Source organism: Prionailurus viverrinus, chromosome A1 (assembly GCF_022837055.1).
Source record: "Prionailurus viverrinus isolate Anna chromosome A1, UM_Priviv_1.0, whole genome shotgun sequence".
Classification (NCBI taxonomy): Eukaryota; Metazoa; Chordata; class Mammalia; order Carnivora; family Felidae; genus Prionailurus; species Prionailurus viverrinus.
In genome coordinates this window covers 51,678,119-51,695,910 of record NC_062561.1, presented here as the reverse complement: position 1 = coordinate 51,695,910, position 17,792 = coordinate 51,678,119, and the positions used below count along the sequence as shown (strand labels likewise).

General features: G+C 33.5%; 1 protein-coding gene across 10 annotated transcripts in view; it reads left to right on the top strand.

Annotated features, from left to right (window-relative positions):
- MYCBP2 (MYC binding protein 2) overlaps nt 1-17,792 on the top strand; it is a 286,982-nt gene that overhangs the window by 66,530 nt on the left and 202,660 nt on the right. For all 10 annotated transcript variants that reach the window (XM_047853582.1, XM_047853618.1, XM_047853590.1 and 7 more), the window contains exons 9-15: nt 3,790-3,863; nt 3,997-4,135; nt 5,691-5,767; nt 6,859-7,063; nt 8,535-8,699; nt 10,974-11,132; nt 16,516-16,720. In XM_047853582.1, coding sequence (XP_047709538.1) covers nt 3,790-3,863; nt 3,997-4,135; nt 5,691-5,767; nt 6,859-7,063; nt 8,535-8,699; nt 10,974-11,132; nt 16,516-16,720 — 1,024 coding nt within the window. The remainder of the gene's footprint in view (nt 1-3,789; nt 3,864-3,996; nt 4,136-5,690; nt 5,768-6,858; nt 7,064-8,534; nt 8,700-10,973; nt 11,133-16,515; nt 16,721-17,792) is intronic.

Genomic DNA, 17,792 nt, shown 5'->3' with positions numbered 1-17,792 from the left:
ATACAAAAATGTTATAGTGTGTATAAAGTTGATGCATGTGAGGAAAACAGACATCAGAAATATAGCATAAATCGTTTTAGTGTTTGTTTTCAAATCACTGCCCATCTGCAGCCTGGTCCTTCACCCTCACCACCAAGACTAATTCAGCTGCTGAATAAGGGGGTGAGGTTACTTTGTTGCTCCTAATAAAACCATGACTCTGGCTCTTATAAAACTTGGTATGAAGAACTCTCTGTTAATTTTTATTTTTACTTTAATAGCAGTACACTTTGGGTTTTCCTCTTCATATGAAAGGGTTTTCAGAGACAGATTTTAGAATGGATCAGGAATTTTTTTAATTCCATCATTTATACTTTTTAATAATACTCTGGTAAGGCACATTGGACACATTTCATTTTGCTTTAATTTTGAAGTTGCACATACGCATTTATCTCTTAAATCACTGTACTTTCTAAATTCTGGGGCAGGGGATCTTAAATTTTGTAGAACACTGGGCAAATGCATGATATCCATTTTAAAATCTTTGAATTTGCATATACCTTTAATGCATAGTGAGGAAGTTTGTTTATATTAAAATCTTAAATGTTTAATGTGTCTATCAGTAATTTCATGAAGAGCAGCAATACTACTTTTAGGCACTTGACCATCTGAAAATGATTGAGAACTACTTCCGAAGAATACATTGGGAAGGATAATTGCTCCCAAGCTGCTTGTTAATTTTTTAAAGATTCCTTCAACTTCATCAAACATTTATTCAGATGTTGCTATGCATGTGTATATATATATATATATATATATATATATCCAAATTAGTGTACATGACACCATGTTAAGGTAAATGCCACATTTCATGTGTGTTTCAACAAATAAAGTACTTTGGAAAACATAACTTATTAGAGCTATTTTGCAAATCACTGTTTACAGATATATCTACAGGTTTTTTTAAATCACTGCAAGTCCTGGGCCATGCCTGTGGTGATGATGATGATGATGATAATAATTTTAAAATGATTACATGTACCCCCTTATATATACATATATTAAAAATAATAATATTTATTGTATAAGTATATATAAGGAAAAAATAAAAACTAATTGTAACCCCACTTCTCATGTATAAACACTATCAGCATATTGGTAAATATCCTATCTTTTTCCTATGTTTAGATGGACATTGTTGTGGAAAAAAAAAAAAGAAGAGATCATATGCTGCCTAATGCTTTTTTTGGACCTATCCCTTTCACTTAATATTCTGCATATAGTTCCAATATCATTTTAATGTTATAAAATACATTCAAATGGAAATTCCTCCTAGTTTTTTACCATATGTTATACTGTAATGAGCATCCCTGTTGCTCTTTGTGTGTGTCATTTTAGGATAATGTCTTGGAAGAAAAATTTTAAACACTCACCCCCACCATGCACACACCAACAGGTAGATACTAATATAAAAGATTTGCTTCTGAGAAACCCTGATCGATTAACAGAGATTGTGACTGAGAAGATTATTTGAAAATGGCTTATGTATAGCTGTTTTATTTATGATGAAAATATGATAAGAATTGACTTGTTGTTTTTGTTCAGTTTAAATCCCTCTACATCATTTAACATATGAAATACAACTTTTAACAGTACAAGTGTGGCTTTCTTTGTTTCATGAATACGTGCCATATTCAAGGTGAAGAATGAACCAAACTTTGGGAGGACAGTCCCGTGTTGTATGTCTTCCCAACTGGCAGATGTTGCTTGATATTTTCCTGAAGATGCTGTCTTATAACATTACATGCTGGATAAAGAAAGGATAAAGAGAAAATCTTTTTGAAATCATGCAGCAGGAAGACTTGCGCTCAAGCCTGAAGATACCCGGAAGATACCCATCATCATTTTTCCATTTCTTTGACCTGGTCTGCAATTTCTTCAATAGCACTCTTTTTTTTTTTGTTTTTTTTTTCATTTTCCCCCTAACGAGGGGCAACTCTATAGTTTTCACATCAAGAAGCACAAGTAAATTGTCAGGTTTATAGATGGTAATGAATACCATATTTAAAATTGACATAAATCTGGTAATTCCTTGAGCTTCATGTTTCAACTTGTCTTATAGTTTAGCTTGTAAATAAGTTATTTTCAACCTAGCATTGATGAACTTAGAACATACTTTTTTCTGTTAATAATCATTTTAGCCTTTATAGTGTGACATATCTTTTATATTGTATCCTATGTCATTTACTCTCCATGTCTGGTGACAGATTGCCTCAGATCATGAGAATTTTTGCTACTCTTCTTGCGCCACTTCACTCCTCACCCCTGCATTTATCTGAAATTATAATGAGTTTTTCTTCTTTGCTTTTTAGTTTAAAATCTTACTGCTTAGAGCTTGGGAAGCATCTTTCTTGCGCCTCTTTGTATTCTGTACAGTGGACTAGGAACTCTTTCTTTCGATTTCTCCTCTCTTTGATTACCAAGTCTCTTGGGCTACCAGTGGGCCTTGTCTCCCAGTTTCTATTTCCAGTTTGTGATCACTGAATTCTCTATTTGGTAAGGGTCTGCCTGTGTTTTGCATATTTATAATAAGGAAGTATGCTAGTATGAAGCTCCTGGGCAAAGATATGGAGTAATCCAGCTTATTTGGGTGGGCTCCATTACTGCATTCCAAAACCAGAATTTTACGTTTTGTTGATTCAGGTGCAAATAGAAATGAAATATTATTTTGGTATTGTAATTAATGGAGAGATTCATCCTAGTTCTCTGCAGTTATTTTGAGAAGTGTGTGTGCTTTTATACTTGCTTGCTGAACATTTGTTTTTCCAAAAGGATACAGTTTATATTTAGATGTTGATTTTGCTTGTAGTTTCATGTTGTTCAGTAGCAATCACTAACACGTGTTCCAGTGGTCCTTCTGTAATACTGGTATCCCTTGTTACAATGGCATTTGTGCATTATTTTGATCAAAGTAGATAGTGCAGTGTTCCACAGAGATACATATCGTATTGATAAAACACAATATTCCAGCCAAAATATATGAGTGCTTTCAGACAAAAGAAATACATAAACCTAAGTGTGTTTGTTGTACAAAGCAGATGAACATTTAAAATGTATAGCATGCTGTGGGCGCCTGGCTGGCTCAGTCAGTACAACATGTGACTCCTGATCTTGGGGTCATGACGTGAGTTCAAGCTCCAGTTGGGCATTGAGCTTACTTTAAACACACACACACACACACACACACACACACACAAATGTATACATAGCATGCTAAATGCTGAAAATGCTGGGAATAACCATTAAACTTCTAAGTGGAAATGGTATAACCAGTTCTGTTTGATAAAGCAAGGGATATCTGTAGCTGGATGCCATAGACCTCAAATGCAGAAGCTTTAGGTCTATCTGTATTTTTCTGTGACACTAATGACTGTGATGTATGTCTGAAGGTAGAGTGTTGCCTACATTGCATGTATTGAAATGATTATAACCAACATTATAGTTTGTTCATCATGGTGCATGTTTATTATCAGACTACATCTAATACTAATTCATTTTGAAATTAGGTGGGCTTTCAGGTCCTTGATTATGGAAGATTTATAAATGTAAGCACAAAATGTAATAATAGTTGAGTTACTTAGTTTCTGCTAATTTGTAATTCTTTATTAAAAAAGCACAGTATCCCTTTAAGTTTAAGTTTATCCTTATTGCCTGGAGAACTCTCATTCTGACTTCAACAGAGGAGTAAAGTCATTTTGTGAGCTATTTATTTATATTGTAATATAATTACTTTTTCCTCTTCTTGTACAGATTGCCATACTGAAGGTCAAAATATTTTATTCACTGATGGAGAATATATTAATCAGATCGCTGCTTCAAGAGATGTAAGTACTCTGAATCATGAATAGCTGGTGTAAATGGAATCCCTTTCTCATAAATTATTTGATATTAATTAGTATAAAGCCTTGGAAGACCAGTTTATGCAACATAATACTCTGAGTGTTTTCTTTCTTTTAGGATGGCTTTGTTGTCAGAATTTTTGCCACAAGCACTGAACCTGTGCTACAACAAGAATTACAACTTAAACTGGCCAGAAAATGTTTACATGCCTGTGGAATCTCACTATTTGATCTGGAAAAGGACTTGCATATTATAAGTAAGATAGTCAAATAAGCCTTTCTCCCATATTTAAGTTTTTAGATTCTTTATTCTTTTGAAAACTAGTACAGTGTTTCAAGCATTGTGTGTTACATTTTGGCAGTTACTTTGCTGTTACTATAAAGCAACTTATGAATTAGTATGCATAAGTAACTAGGAAATATGGTCTTTAAACAGAGTGTGTTATATGAACACCATTTGAAGAAAGTGACTAATGATTTTCCGTTTTCATTTTAAATAGAGCAAATGAAAATAAACTTACATTTGATAAGAATTATAGGCAGCACTTAGGGACATCCTTAATTTGTATGTTCTATCTTTATTCAATTATTTAAAATTTTGAAAACTTGCGCTGTAAATATTACCACATTAATATACATAGTTCCCTCATTGAAACCTTTGATTGTTAATTTGAACAGATTTTTAGGACAGCCATAGAATGATCCCGTAGATTGTGACAATGGTAATTGGCCTAAAACACTGATTAATAATCTTTCATTTGGATGCAGAAATAGGGACAGCCACAGAATATTTCTGTCTTAGTATACATCCTCCTGCAGTGTCCTAGTAGTAATTAGGATCCTGTTTCCCAGGAGGCTCTCAATTTTGGTTTGCCGTGCTGTTCCAGGTTTAATAGTGCCATTTCTAACGTGCAGGATTCTTTGCAATACCCACCTTTTTTGACTATTATCTCATTAAGTTTAATAAACTTGACATGAGTGATATGCTTTGCCTATTTTATTTAATTATGTAGTGTTTTTATAATTTTTCCATAGAAAGTACTGAATTGAAATTGTAGTTTTTAAATTTAAAAAGCTCATAAACTAGTAGTTTATATTAGACAAAATCATAAAATATACCATATGTAATTATTTACTCATAGTTTTAGAATTTGAAAATATGCATAAGGGTCTTTGTTATGTATGCACACATATGTATCCAAATTCATGGAGTAGCCACATGAAATGTTCTTCTGTAGAAAAGAGCATGGAACAAAGAATCTAATATACCTTAATTCAGATATCTGCACAACATTGTTCAAGCCCAAATGACTCTGTGTCTGGACTAACCTCATCGAGTAAACCAGGCAGTATAGTTGTGAAAATTGAATGGGATAAGGTTCATGCACTATGTAATGCCTACTACCTAATAATAATGCTCAGTAAAAATTTCTTAATTCATTAATTCAAGAAATATTGCTGACATTGGTTTTAAACATTTTTTTATGTTTAAAAGATTAATTTGGCACTAGTTTGGAACAAGTTAAAAATTTATGGTAATTTTATCTTTCCTTGGAGTACTGTACATACTGTTAATTTTTTTTTAAGTCAGGAATATGGCATATTTTGTCATCCTTGTTTTTTCTTTTTTTTAATTGAAGTGTAGTTGACACACAATGTTACATTAGTTTCATAGTGATTCAACAAGTTTATCGTCATCCTTGTTTTTGAATGGTACTGAGTTGACGTTTCAATAACTCAAAATAGTGCAAAATTATGATTTACGTTGTTCATATTAAAATATAGTAATATTTATGAGTCTTGTATTATCAGGCACAGGATTTGATGAGGAGTCAGCAATTCTTGGTGCAGGGCGAGAGTTTGCACTAATGAAAACAGCAAATGGAAAGGTAAATTACTCTTTAGTATTAAAAATGAACATCCTGTGTTTTATGAGATAACCAATTGGTATAATCAGTTGATTAGTTTATTTACATAGACCACATGTTTAAACATAATTGAAATTTTGATTTTAAATTATTTCATGTTTTTTTAATATGGTGAAATTTTATTCATGTTGAAATAGTATAAAAGAAAATTGTGAGATACAAGAGTATAAAACTTTATAAAATACTACATTTTTACAGATATTTTAATTATGGAGCTTTTAATTCTTTGAGTGGGAATGAATTCATATTTTGAGTTTATTTTGATGAACACATTTATTGCAAATTTCTATAAGTGTTCAGAAATATAAAGACTACAATTTGGGGAAAGTAGGAGCAAGTATAAGTGACAGATTGTAGAGCTCAGTCTGTAGAGATAGAAGCTTCTTTCTTATCTCATGGGTGTGAGAATAAAGTGAGGTAATTACAAGAATTTTGAAAATTACAATGACTAGGGGAACCTGGATGACTTACTCGGTTAAGCATCTGACTTTGGCCCAGGTCATGATCTCATGGCTCATGAGTTCGAGCCTTGGATCCTGCTTCAGATTCTGTGTCTCCCTCTCTCTCTGCCCCTCCCCCGCTCATGCTCTGTCTGTCTGTCTCTCTCAAAAATAAACATAAAATTTAAAAAAAAGAAAATTAAAATTACTAGGCAATTATGGTATATTAATATGTAGGGTTTTTTACATTAGGAAAACAAGTTGAGAATTTTATCCATTTCCTCCTCTTGTGAGGTTAGAGTATATTTGTGAAGTATATTTTTATTCATATCTATCGGGAGACTTATAATGGAAGATTATAGATACCTTGAATAGATACGAAAAAGCTATTATGAACTGGATCTTTAGAAAAATATGTATATTTCTCTCCTACTGATGGATCTCACTGAAGTATAAAAACAGTTTGGTTTCTTGTTATTTTTGTTTTTTAGTAAGATATGAAAGTCTTTTTTCTCTCATGTGAAACCTGGGACACTACCCCAAAAGGCACCATAATTCTCTGTCTCTCTCTTACTCCCTCTTTTTTTTTTTTTTTTTTTTTTGATATATAAGATATATTATACTGGCAAGTACCAGAGTCTTGGAATCAAGCAAGGTGGTCCTTCAGCAGGAAAATGGGTTGAACTACCAATTACAAAATCTCCAAAGATTGTACACTTTTCAGTTGGACATGATGGTTCTCATGCCCTTTTAGTTGCAGAAGATGGAAGCATATTCTTTACAGGATCTGCTAGTAAAGGAGAAGATGGAGAGTCAAGTAAGTTGACTAAGAAACTGGACAGTCAGTAAAAATATTGTGGAATTTATTAACATAAGGTATATCAATTTCAGTAGCCTTAACCAGATTAACCTTACCAGATTAATAGATGATTTTACATTGTGGCATAATCGGTTAATAGTGTACTGTTCATTAAAGAACTGGGATTGCTGATTTCATTGTAGAGTTGATTTTCATAAATTTTTATATATACTTTTTGTATGTATATATTGCTATTCATCTGTTTTGCTCATTGGTGTTATTTTTAAAAACGTATTTATTACAATATATTATCTTAGGTCACCCAAAATTTTATAAGGAATATATATTTCAGAATGAAGTAAACCTTTTGTTGCCTTGTGTAGTAGCTTTAGTTATGGGTCACTATTCTTGATGTTATTTCTCTGTAATTAAATCATTCCTAAACAATGAAAACAATTTTATCTCTTATCTTTTGTATATTTCTGTTCAGTCTTTCTCAAAGTGCCATTTTTCTCTTTTTGTAACTTCCCATATACTTTACATGTTTTAGCACAGTGGAGTAGCATCTTATGAGGATTAGGTTTGAATTCAACATCTAATGTAAAAATCATGTGTAAATAAAAGTTACTTGGGAAAAAAAAACACATAACGTGTATTGCCATCTCAGAAACTTGAGCACAGCCAAGTTTCCTTCTAGCATTTGGAGGACCTTGTTCTTTCTTCGAGCATGAGATAGTGTAGTTGCTGTATACATGTATATGGGTCATGTTATATGAAAAAGTATAATGGTATTTTAAGTTCCAGAGTTGTGCCCAGCATAGCAATATGTTTTTATTCTGAAAGGCATCAAGAACTGGGATTGACCAAAGGAACAGAAGATTGATATTCCTTGTCTTTTGCTCATTTCAGGGATTTCGTTTTTGATATCAGAGGCTACTTGGATCATCATCCACATTTAAATTTATTTAGTCTTTTTCCATATATGTATTTCCCATCCACTAACTGGGTGCTTAAACGTGTTCAACGAATGAGGAATTGATTTCACTTTCTAGGATCTAGCATAAGAAAGCATGTGAGGTAGAGTTTGAGAGAAAAGGGAATTTATATACATATATAGTTATATATGATGGTGAAATGGTGTTTATATATATACACACACACACACACACACACACACACACACACACACACACATATATGGAATAGTGTTAATAATGTGTAAATAGCTAATACAGAGATTGAGGTCCCCAGAAGTTTGTTAGAAATTGGTGTTTCTCATTGGAAATTCTAACGTATAACAAAGAAAAGGATCTGACAGTGATAGCCTAAGTATTAATTAACCATATGAGGCTTGCAGGTTGACTCATTTTAATTGACATGTTGGGAATCCCAGGCCTTTGTGAAAATAAATAAAGTGTGTCATAAATGCATATATTTTTATTTATACATAGATGTCTTAAATTAATTTTGTTTTGTGTTATTTTTTAAGCTAAGAGCAGACGGCAATCAAAACCCTACAAACCTAAAAAGATAATTAAGATGGAAGGAAAGATTGTGGTGTACACAGCCTGCAATAATGGAAGTAGTTCTGTTATTTCTAAAGATGGAGAGCTATACATGTTTGGGAAAGATGCCATTTACTCTGACAGTTCAAGTAAGTTCAACTTAAATACATTTCACTTTTATACAAAGAAAGTCCAATACTAGACATTATATTGGAAAGATATGTCTAGGAAATTAACAGTTCTAGCATATTTTCTTTACTTTTTCCACATTTCTTTCAGCGACGGACCATACCTGCCTGTCCACCAAGCTGCGACACACTGTCAGTTCTCAATAAATATATACTGGATAAATGCACAAATTTTAATCGGTGTTAGCCAGCAGGATTTTAGCAAGCAATAGCTAGGCTAAATACTACTTTTAAACTATATGAGAGCCCACTCCCAAATTTTGATTCACTCTGTCAGTTGAGGCCAACTGAGGATCTAAGTATTACCACATTAAGGCAACTCACATATCGCTTGAGTTCAACTTAATAATTAATTGCTAGAAATATTCAACACGTCATTTCCCCAGCATGAGACCATCACTTAAACTTCCAATCAGAAATTTTATTCTATTTTCCTTTTTACGAAGAAGTTCACAGGCTTTACATATTCACCTCATATAAAATCCTGCCAAGTGGGCTGTCACAAACATACTCATTTCTTAAGGGCTAGAAAGAAAATCTAGCAACCAAATATGACAAATTTTTGCAATTAGAGTTTATAAATATAAAACTCTCTATTTGGCTAGTCCCACCCCACATATCCATTCATTACAGTAACTTTTGGTTTTTCAGTTACTCAGTCACATGGCAAGTAATTCTTAAGACTCTACATGTACAAGACAACTGTGCTGGGAACTGGGGATATAAAAGTAAATATAGGAGAGAGAGAATCCTTCCATAACTATCTAAATAGGGAGATAAGTAACTCATCAATGATAAATCAGTTACATTACCAAAATCATTTCCCCAGGGTACTACCAAGAACATGTCATGTGAGCATCTAAATGAGTGTAGGGAAAGCTTTCCAAAGTAGTAGCTAAGGTAGAGCTGCACTGGCCAAGCTCCATGATTAGCCCTGCCTAAAACTACTGGCACTGTTCCCAGCAATAAGACAGGAAGGATTCACAAAATGTTGTATTTGTTTTGAGGGTCTCAGAGACAGTTGGGTATTATGCAACTTAAATATTAGATAAGTGTGGTTTAATGGTTATGGATACGGACCTAGATCCTGGCACTGCCACTTTTTAGTTGGCTAATAGCTAACTTAAATTTTTTAACTTTTCAGAGATTACTTTCACTTTTTTCATCTTCAAAAGGGAGCTAATGACAGTACCTGTTTCATATGGTTGTTATAAGATTATAGGAGATAATGCTTATGAAATGCTAAGCACAGAGCCTAGCACATGCAAGGGCCAAAACATGTCAGCTAGTACTATTAGTAATAATAAGTAATATTGCTAAATATACATATCTTTTTCAAGTATACTAAATACTAAAAATGGAAATTTTTGAGCTAAAAAGACCTAAGTAATATAGGGTGGAAGAGAAAGTCACCTTAGGAAAGTAGTATCTTAGAAAATAATAACATAATATTATAATAATAATAACAGCTTTCCGAAAGTGTGATATAAGAATTATGGTTTTTGTAATTTAAATAAAACAAATACTTCAGTTTTTAACTCTTTAGTATATAGTGGAAATACTCAACAATCTGATTTTTACCGTTGATTACTTGATAAGGTTAAAAATGCTTTAGTCAATTTAAAATTGATGCAAAAAATACTAAGCTTATATGGGTTGCATTTGGATATGGCACATACAAAGAAAGTTATATGTGAATAAGTGAGGTTTAGGAGCTGGCTAAACTAGCTAGCTATTGGATTGTGGAAGAAAGCACTGTAGGTTAAAAAGGATTGAAAAATGCTGCTTTGGATCATCTCACAGGTTTCTACAGAAACAGTGTTATTTCAGTATTCCCCAGCAAGTATTTTATTTTGTTTTGCTGAGGCAAGTCAAAGCAGGTTAAGTACATGATTTATAAGCTCCTTTGTTCTTGGACCAGGAAAGTTTCAGAACTAGTGACCCTTCTGAGGGTTGTTGAGAAGTGTTGACATTTAGAGGAAACATTCAGGAGAAGCATTTGTCTGAAGTCTGGATGATAATGTGTTAAGATTTTGAAACTTCCTTACAAACCTACAAAATTAATTTGCTGATACCTGGCCAGTCTTTTGGCCATGTATTTCTCATTTTTGTGGGTTATTTTATCCCAGAAATAAAAAATTCTGTATTGAGGTGGTCCTTTTACAATACTGATGATTTACTAGACTCAGAAAGGTTTTATTGTTGTTTCTTACCAAATTTGTATCTTTCCTACAGGTTTGGTAACAGATTTGAAGGGTCATTTTGTAATTCAGGTAGCTATGGGCAAAGCCCATACTTGTGTTTTAATGAAGAATGGAGAAGTTTGGACATTTGGTGTAAATAATAAAGGACAGTGTGGACGAGACACTGGTGCCATGAACCAGGGGGGGAAAGGTAGGTGTTGGACATGTGGATATTAACTTTGTGCCCTCTTTTCATTAGGTTTTCAGAACAGTGTGGTAAAGAATCTTACTCTTCGAAACAAGTGGCTCTTTAATTTCATACTTATAAATTAGGAAAACCACTGAATTTCTTATTTATTTGGTATTATATCACTGAAACAATCGAGTATACTTTAGACTTTTAATTTTTGAGCAAATGAACTTGAATGTTTTTCTTTCTTTTTAAGTTTGTTTGTTTGTCTCTTTATATATGTGTATGTATGTAATACAAGTAATCTCTGCACCCAACATGGGGCTTGTGCTCATGACCCTGAGATCAAGAGTCATATGCTCTTCCAACTGAGCCAGCCAGGCTCCCCTATTTTTCTTAATTTTATATAAAATGTAATAGCACCTCTTTGATTTAGCATTTTGGGTGACTATTCTAGAAAAGCGCATTTTTCAAACTCTTCATTATTAGTTTCTTTTATACCACACATTTTTAGTTTAGTTGTTTTTTTTTTTAAGTTTACTTATTTTGAGAGAGAAAGCATGGAAAGGGCAGAGAGAGGGAGAGGGAGAATCCCAAGCAGGCTCCATCAGCAGAGCCTGATGCAGGGCTCAAACCCAAGCAGGGCTATATCATTACCTGAGCCAAAATCAAGAGTTGGACTCTCAACCCACTGAGCCACCCAGGCATCCCTACACATTTTCAGTTTTAGCCATATTTGGCAGCAGTCTATCTGGCAAATATCATCTTCCTATTTAAGAGCACATGCTACCTGCAATTTAATCAGTTCCTGACAACTGAAAATGATCTTAAGAATATTTGACCCTTTACCAACAGCTGAATTGTAGATGCACCTTATTCACCATATGCTTTTCCCTAACACAAAGGGTATTGACAGGAAGAAGAGTTTATCCTTTGTCATGCTTGTAGTTTTTTGGTGTTGGTAATGGTTTATGTCTACTTCATTCTTGCTCTCAGTGTTTACTTCCAGCTGCTATCAGTGCTATCCTGTACCCTTCATTCCAATTGCTGGTTTTCTGTTTTTAATTTGGTGTGGGCTGAAGAATAGGAAATAAATACATATTATCAGAACCAAGTGTTGAACTGTGTTCAAAGTACAAAAGAGTTTGAGGATTAATATTTGAGGGTTAATATTTGTATGAATTAACATAAACAGGTTTGGGACCTTCTTGATAGCAGACTCATCTGAATATCAAGAGGCCACTGTTTTTTTTTTTACCATATTCATATATGCGTGTTCTTAAAATGCTTTTGTTTTTAAAAAGAGTAAGTCTGGGGGCGCCTGGGTGGCGCAGTCGGTTAAGCGTCCGACTTCAGCCAGGTCACGATCTCGTGGTCCGTGAGTTCGAGCCCCGCGTCGGGCTCTGGGCTGATGGCTCAGAGCCTGGAGCCTGTTTCAGATTCTGTGTCTCCCTCTCTCTCTGCCCCTCCCCCTTTCATGCTCTGTCTCTCTCTGTCCCAAAAATAAATAAAACGTTAAAAAAAAAAAAATTTAAAAAAAAAAATAAAAAGAGTAAGTCTGTTAGAGCACATTGATTTTTAAAAGGAAGGAAGAACAAAAGAAAGGAATGAAATGGATTACTCCAAAATGGAAATATTTTTCTTCTTGGTGAAATACTGAACCATAGTTTTGGATAATACCTACTAGGCAGAAAGGAGAGAAACAGTTTAGTTTTCTATGTGTAATATAAATATATTTTCAGATTATGTTTTATAAAAGTTTTGAACTAAAAAAAATTATTTCCCTGTTATTCTGAAACTTTTATGAAAATTTGGCATATAATTACACCTATGTTTTAGAGTATTACTGTAAAATTTATAATAACCAAAATAAAATTGTTAAAGGCTTTTTTTACTTTGTAAAAAATCATACCTACTCTGCTAGTAAGTAATGAATTAGAAAGCAGACTAGTAGTGTAATACATAAAATGAATACAGATTATATAGTCATAGGGAACATAAAGGGTTTTTATGTATCTTTTTTTAAAAGAAAGGAAAAGTACAGAAAATAAGATTATAATATGAAAAAATTGTGTATCTAGCACCATGCCTTATTTTTCAGTAAGAAAGTTATAGATAAGTGTCCTGTATTCTCCTTCCAAGATTTATTATTATACTCCCTCTTTCTCCAGACCAACCACAATCATAACTTTGATCCTGTCATATTTCTGTACTTTTACTTGTTCTTATATATTTTACATGTAAAATGTGTTACATACTCATGTTTTATATGTAAGATACTTTTATAAGTATATTTTTCTGCAAATTAGGAGGTTTATTTATTTAGTCTCACCATTGTGTACTCTGTCCATGTTGGTACATATACATCTAAATGATTCATGTTAAGTGCTGTGTAATAAACCATACCACTAACATGCCACAGTTTATCCATTCTCCTGCTGATAGATGTGTTTATTTCTAATTTTTCATTCTTATCAATAATTTCAAAACCTCTTTTATTCATGTCTCCTGGCAAACATCTGAGATTTCTCAAGTGTAATTTCTGGTGTTGTAGATTTCAGCTTTGCTAGATTTTTCTTAAAAGAGGTTGTATCAATTTATACTGTGATTTTCCACATCACTCCTAGAGGTAGTATTAACATTCTGATTTTTGTCAGTTTGATGACTATGACATTGTATTTCATTTTTTTTTTTTTTATTTGTTATATTGAAGTAAAACATACATGCATCAAAATACACATAAGTGAGGATCTTGATGAATTATCACAAACTGAACACATTCATGTAATCGGCACCTTAATCAAGAAATAGTATATTACCAGCACCCAAGGAATCCCGCTTTATGTTCCTCTCCAGTCACCATCTACCTCTCTAGATAACGGCTTAATTTAGTTTTGCATACTTTTGTATTTTATATAAATAGAATTATGTCACATGAACTTTTGTGTCTAGTTTCTTTTCACTCAACTTTGTTTATGAGATTCATTTATATTGTTACAAGCATTTATAGATTGTTCATTTTCATTGTTGTAATCAGTTGTGTGAATGTATACCACAGTTTTGGAATCTTTTTTCATATTAATGGACATTTGGGTGGTTTCTAGTTTTGGTTTTTATGAATAAGGTTTCTATGAACATTCTAGTGAATGTTGGTGAAATTTGTATGCTTTTAGGCATATAACTATGAGTGGAGTGGCTGGGTCCCTTGTTTTTTTTTTTTTTTTAATTTGCTTTTCCTGATTGTTAGTAGTGTTAGACCATCTCTTCAAACTTCTCATTTTACTTGCCTTCTTATTGATTTGTGGGAATTTTTTATATATTATATTGCATGTGTTGCACATATCTTTGACTAACTGGCTTAACCTTTGCATTTATTTTAGGTTTCTTTTGTTGTATATAATTTCTAAATTTTGGTGATAAGTTTTTCATTGCTTTTCTATATAAATTTTTTCTTTATATAGTCATGTTGGGGGCCTTTACTTTTAATATGAATTAGAATCAGTTTTTCTACTTGGTATTATGATTGGGATGCTTTGGATTTAGAGATTAATTTGGGGATAATAGTTATAGCATTGTTGGGATGATTAAATGAGTACGTAAACCCAAATGCAAGTAGACCCAAATGCAAGTAAGTGCTTAGTATATTTTAGCTATCATGATTATTAAAAACAGGCACTCAAGCCTTCAGAGTTGCTTTATTCTAACTCTATAAGTAGTTGTCCAGTACTTGGCTATTAAATTTCCTAGCCTGTATATAGATTAGAAGTGGCAGAGATTAAAAGAGGCTGTATATTCTACGAGTTTACTTCTCGATTAGACAGACCTATACTGAGTCTGTTACAAGTGATAAGAGAGTAAGGTTGACTAAGAATAAGAGATAAAATGAGTAAGGCATAACCTCGTCTTTGATGATCTAAGTCTAATAGGAAAAACAAACATAAAAATACTTTATTCCCATAAATTTACTCTTTTATTACAATCTCTTGTAACACTATTTGTTTCTTCATAATTCTATCACAGTTGTATATTTACAGTTTTCTTGTATGGTATTTTGATAAAAAGTCTGTCTTTCTCGCTAGATTATAATAGTTCATTATCAGAGTCCTCACTGCCTAGAGCAGAGGTCTGCAAACCATAACCTGATGCTGTGTCTGCTCAGTGGCTTATTTCTGTGTGACTCTTCAAGCTAAGAATGGATTTTACATTTATAAGGAGTTATTTAAAAAAAAAAAAAAAAAACATGACAGAGACTTGTGTAGCCTACAAAGCCTAAATTTTTTGCAGCGTGGCCCTTTACAAAAAAGTTTGCTGACTCTCATAAAGGAACACTTGGGTCATCCGGAGTAGATGTCCGATCTTTAAAAAGTTGAACAAGGGGCCCCTGAGTGGCTCATTCGGTTTAGGGTCCGACTTCCTCTCAGGTCATGATCTCATGGTTTGTGAGTTCAAGCCCCGTATTGGGCTCTGTGCTGACAGCTTAGAGCCTGGAGCCTGCTTCGGATTCTGTCTGCCTCTCTCTCTGCTCTTTCCCCTGCTTGCGCTCTATCTCTCTCAAAAATAAATAAACATTAAAAACAATTTTTTTACAGTTGAGTGAATTATAACACAATTCTGTAAGTTGTAATTGAGGCATAAACAGGCTTTGAGGAAATAGTGACTAACTCCCTGCAAAAAGTAGTAAGTCCTTTCATGGCAGATGACTTCCGGGCTAAGTTTTATTGAATGCTGAAGAGGAGTTTCTCTGGTAGATGAGGTAGAGCGAGGCATCTGGTAAATGAGGTAGAGAGATACAGATGGAGCAGGAATGAGCAAAGGCCCTGAGCATGTGAAAGGACATAGTATGTTTAGAAAGCAGAGGGAATTTAGGTTCAGACAGAATGTAGTTTGCATGGAAGAAATGAGGTTACAGAAAATTCAAGGGCCATGTTGTGACTAACTGTATCTTGCTGAAGAGTTTTGTTCTTTTAAAGACCGTGGAAAAACATTGGAGGTTTATAAATTGTGAAATCATAGGGTCAAGTATATGTTTTAAGAAGCTGATTACCAGTTGTGGAAGGATATTCTAGAGCGGAGGGACACATGGCTTAGAGCATAGTTGGGAGACTTTCTGTGGTCTGTTGAAGGACAGTGTTGGCAGTGAAGATGGAAAGGAGGGACTAAAATCAGCAAAAGTTAAAAGTGTGATTGGCATAAAGTAACGGCTAAGAGGGGTTCCTGCCTTCCCTCTTTTTGCAAAAAGGAAATGAGGAGAGCATTTATTTGTGGTCCCTAAATTAAATTATATTTTTGTTACTTTCTGTTTGAGCATTCTTTTGTATATTCATTTGGATTAGTGTATGTGATGTGTGTTTTTTAAGACATGAGAATAATCTACATAAAGGTTACAAATTGATCTGTCATGTAGGGTTTGGCGTTGAAAATATGGCAACAGCAATGGATGAAGACCTGGAAGAAGAACTAGATGAGAAAGATGAGAAGTCCATGATGTGCCCTCCAGGCATGCATAAATGGAAGCTGGAACAGTGCATGGTGTGCACTGTCTGCGGAGACTGTACAGGTTATGGAGCCAGTTGTGTCAGTAGTGGGCGTCCAGACAGAGTCCCTGGAGGGTAAGAAAATGATTCATACTCAAAAAGTAAACTATGAGTAGAAAATGTGCAGAACACATTTCTTTTCAGAATTGTTCTGTGTTGTTTCTTGAGGGCGTATTGGCATGTACGTGTAATTCTAGTATTTGTTTTCTATTATGATAGTTTCTAATTCAGTGTCATTTACGTTGCTTTTCTTTCTTTCATTCGATTCATTTAAACCATTATTTAAAACAAGTCAAAAGTTTCTTCAAGGCTTGGGCTGTGCCTTAATTTGTATTCTTTTTCTAAGACTGCTTTAATACCATATATCTTTTCATTTTTGTTGAACATGAATGTTTTCTGGATAGAAGTATCAAATATCATGTAAAATATTCAATTAGAGACATATAATTTTCATTTAAATTAAATTTATGTTCGCAATTTTGGGTGTTCTAGGAACTGTCACTTCTTAAGTTACATTACACCCATTTGTATTTATCCCCTTATACTCTTTTTGGATCTTTTTTTCCCCCCAGAATCCTATATTATCATTATTTTAAAGTTAATATGTATGCGAATTTGGCAGAATCAGAATGCAATTTTTCCCTAGAATTTTGGGTCCTATTTTTGTTACCAATATAACATAATGGGGCATTCTTTGTAAGGAAATTAATTATGATAGATCTTTGTATTATGATAGACCTGATCTTTGTAAGATCAGATTAGTTATGATAATTAGCAGACTTCGGGAAGTGGGGGCGGGGGATCTTGTGAAGAAAAGCCCAGAGCTGGGACAGCCACCCCTGCATCTCTGACCTCCCTCTCTGATACCTCTTTAAGTAGTCAGATACTTCCTCCCACATAATGTCTGCATCTACTATGAGTGTATTTCTAGATTTGTACTTGGCCTAACATAGGAAAATAAATCACATATAACAAGCCTTTATTTTAGGCTGTTGTAATGATTATGATTTTTTAACTATAAATTTTTTTTGGCATTCTCAGCATATGTAAGAACATTTTGGCTCTCTATCAAAGAATACTGTTTCTTCTACAAAGCTATATGTTTGGCTCTGTTTGCTATATTTAAGTCTCTAATTGTTTATTTTTA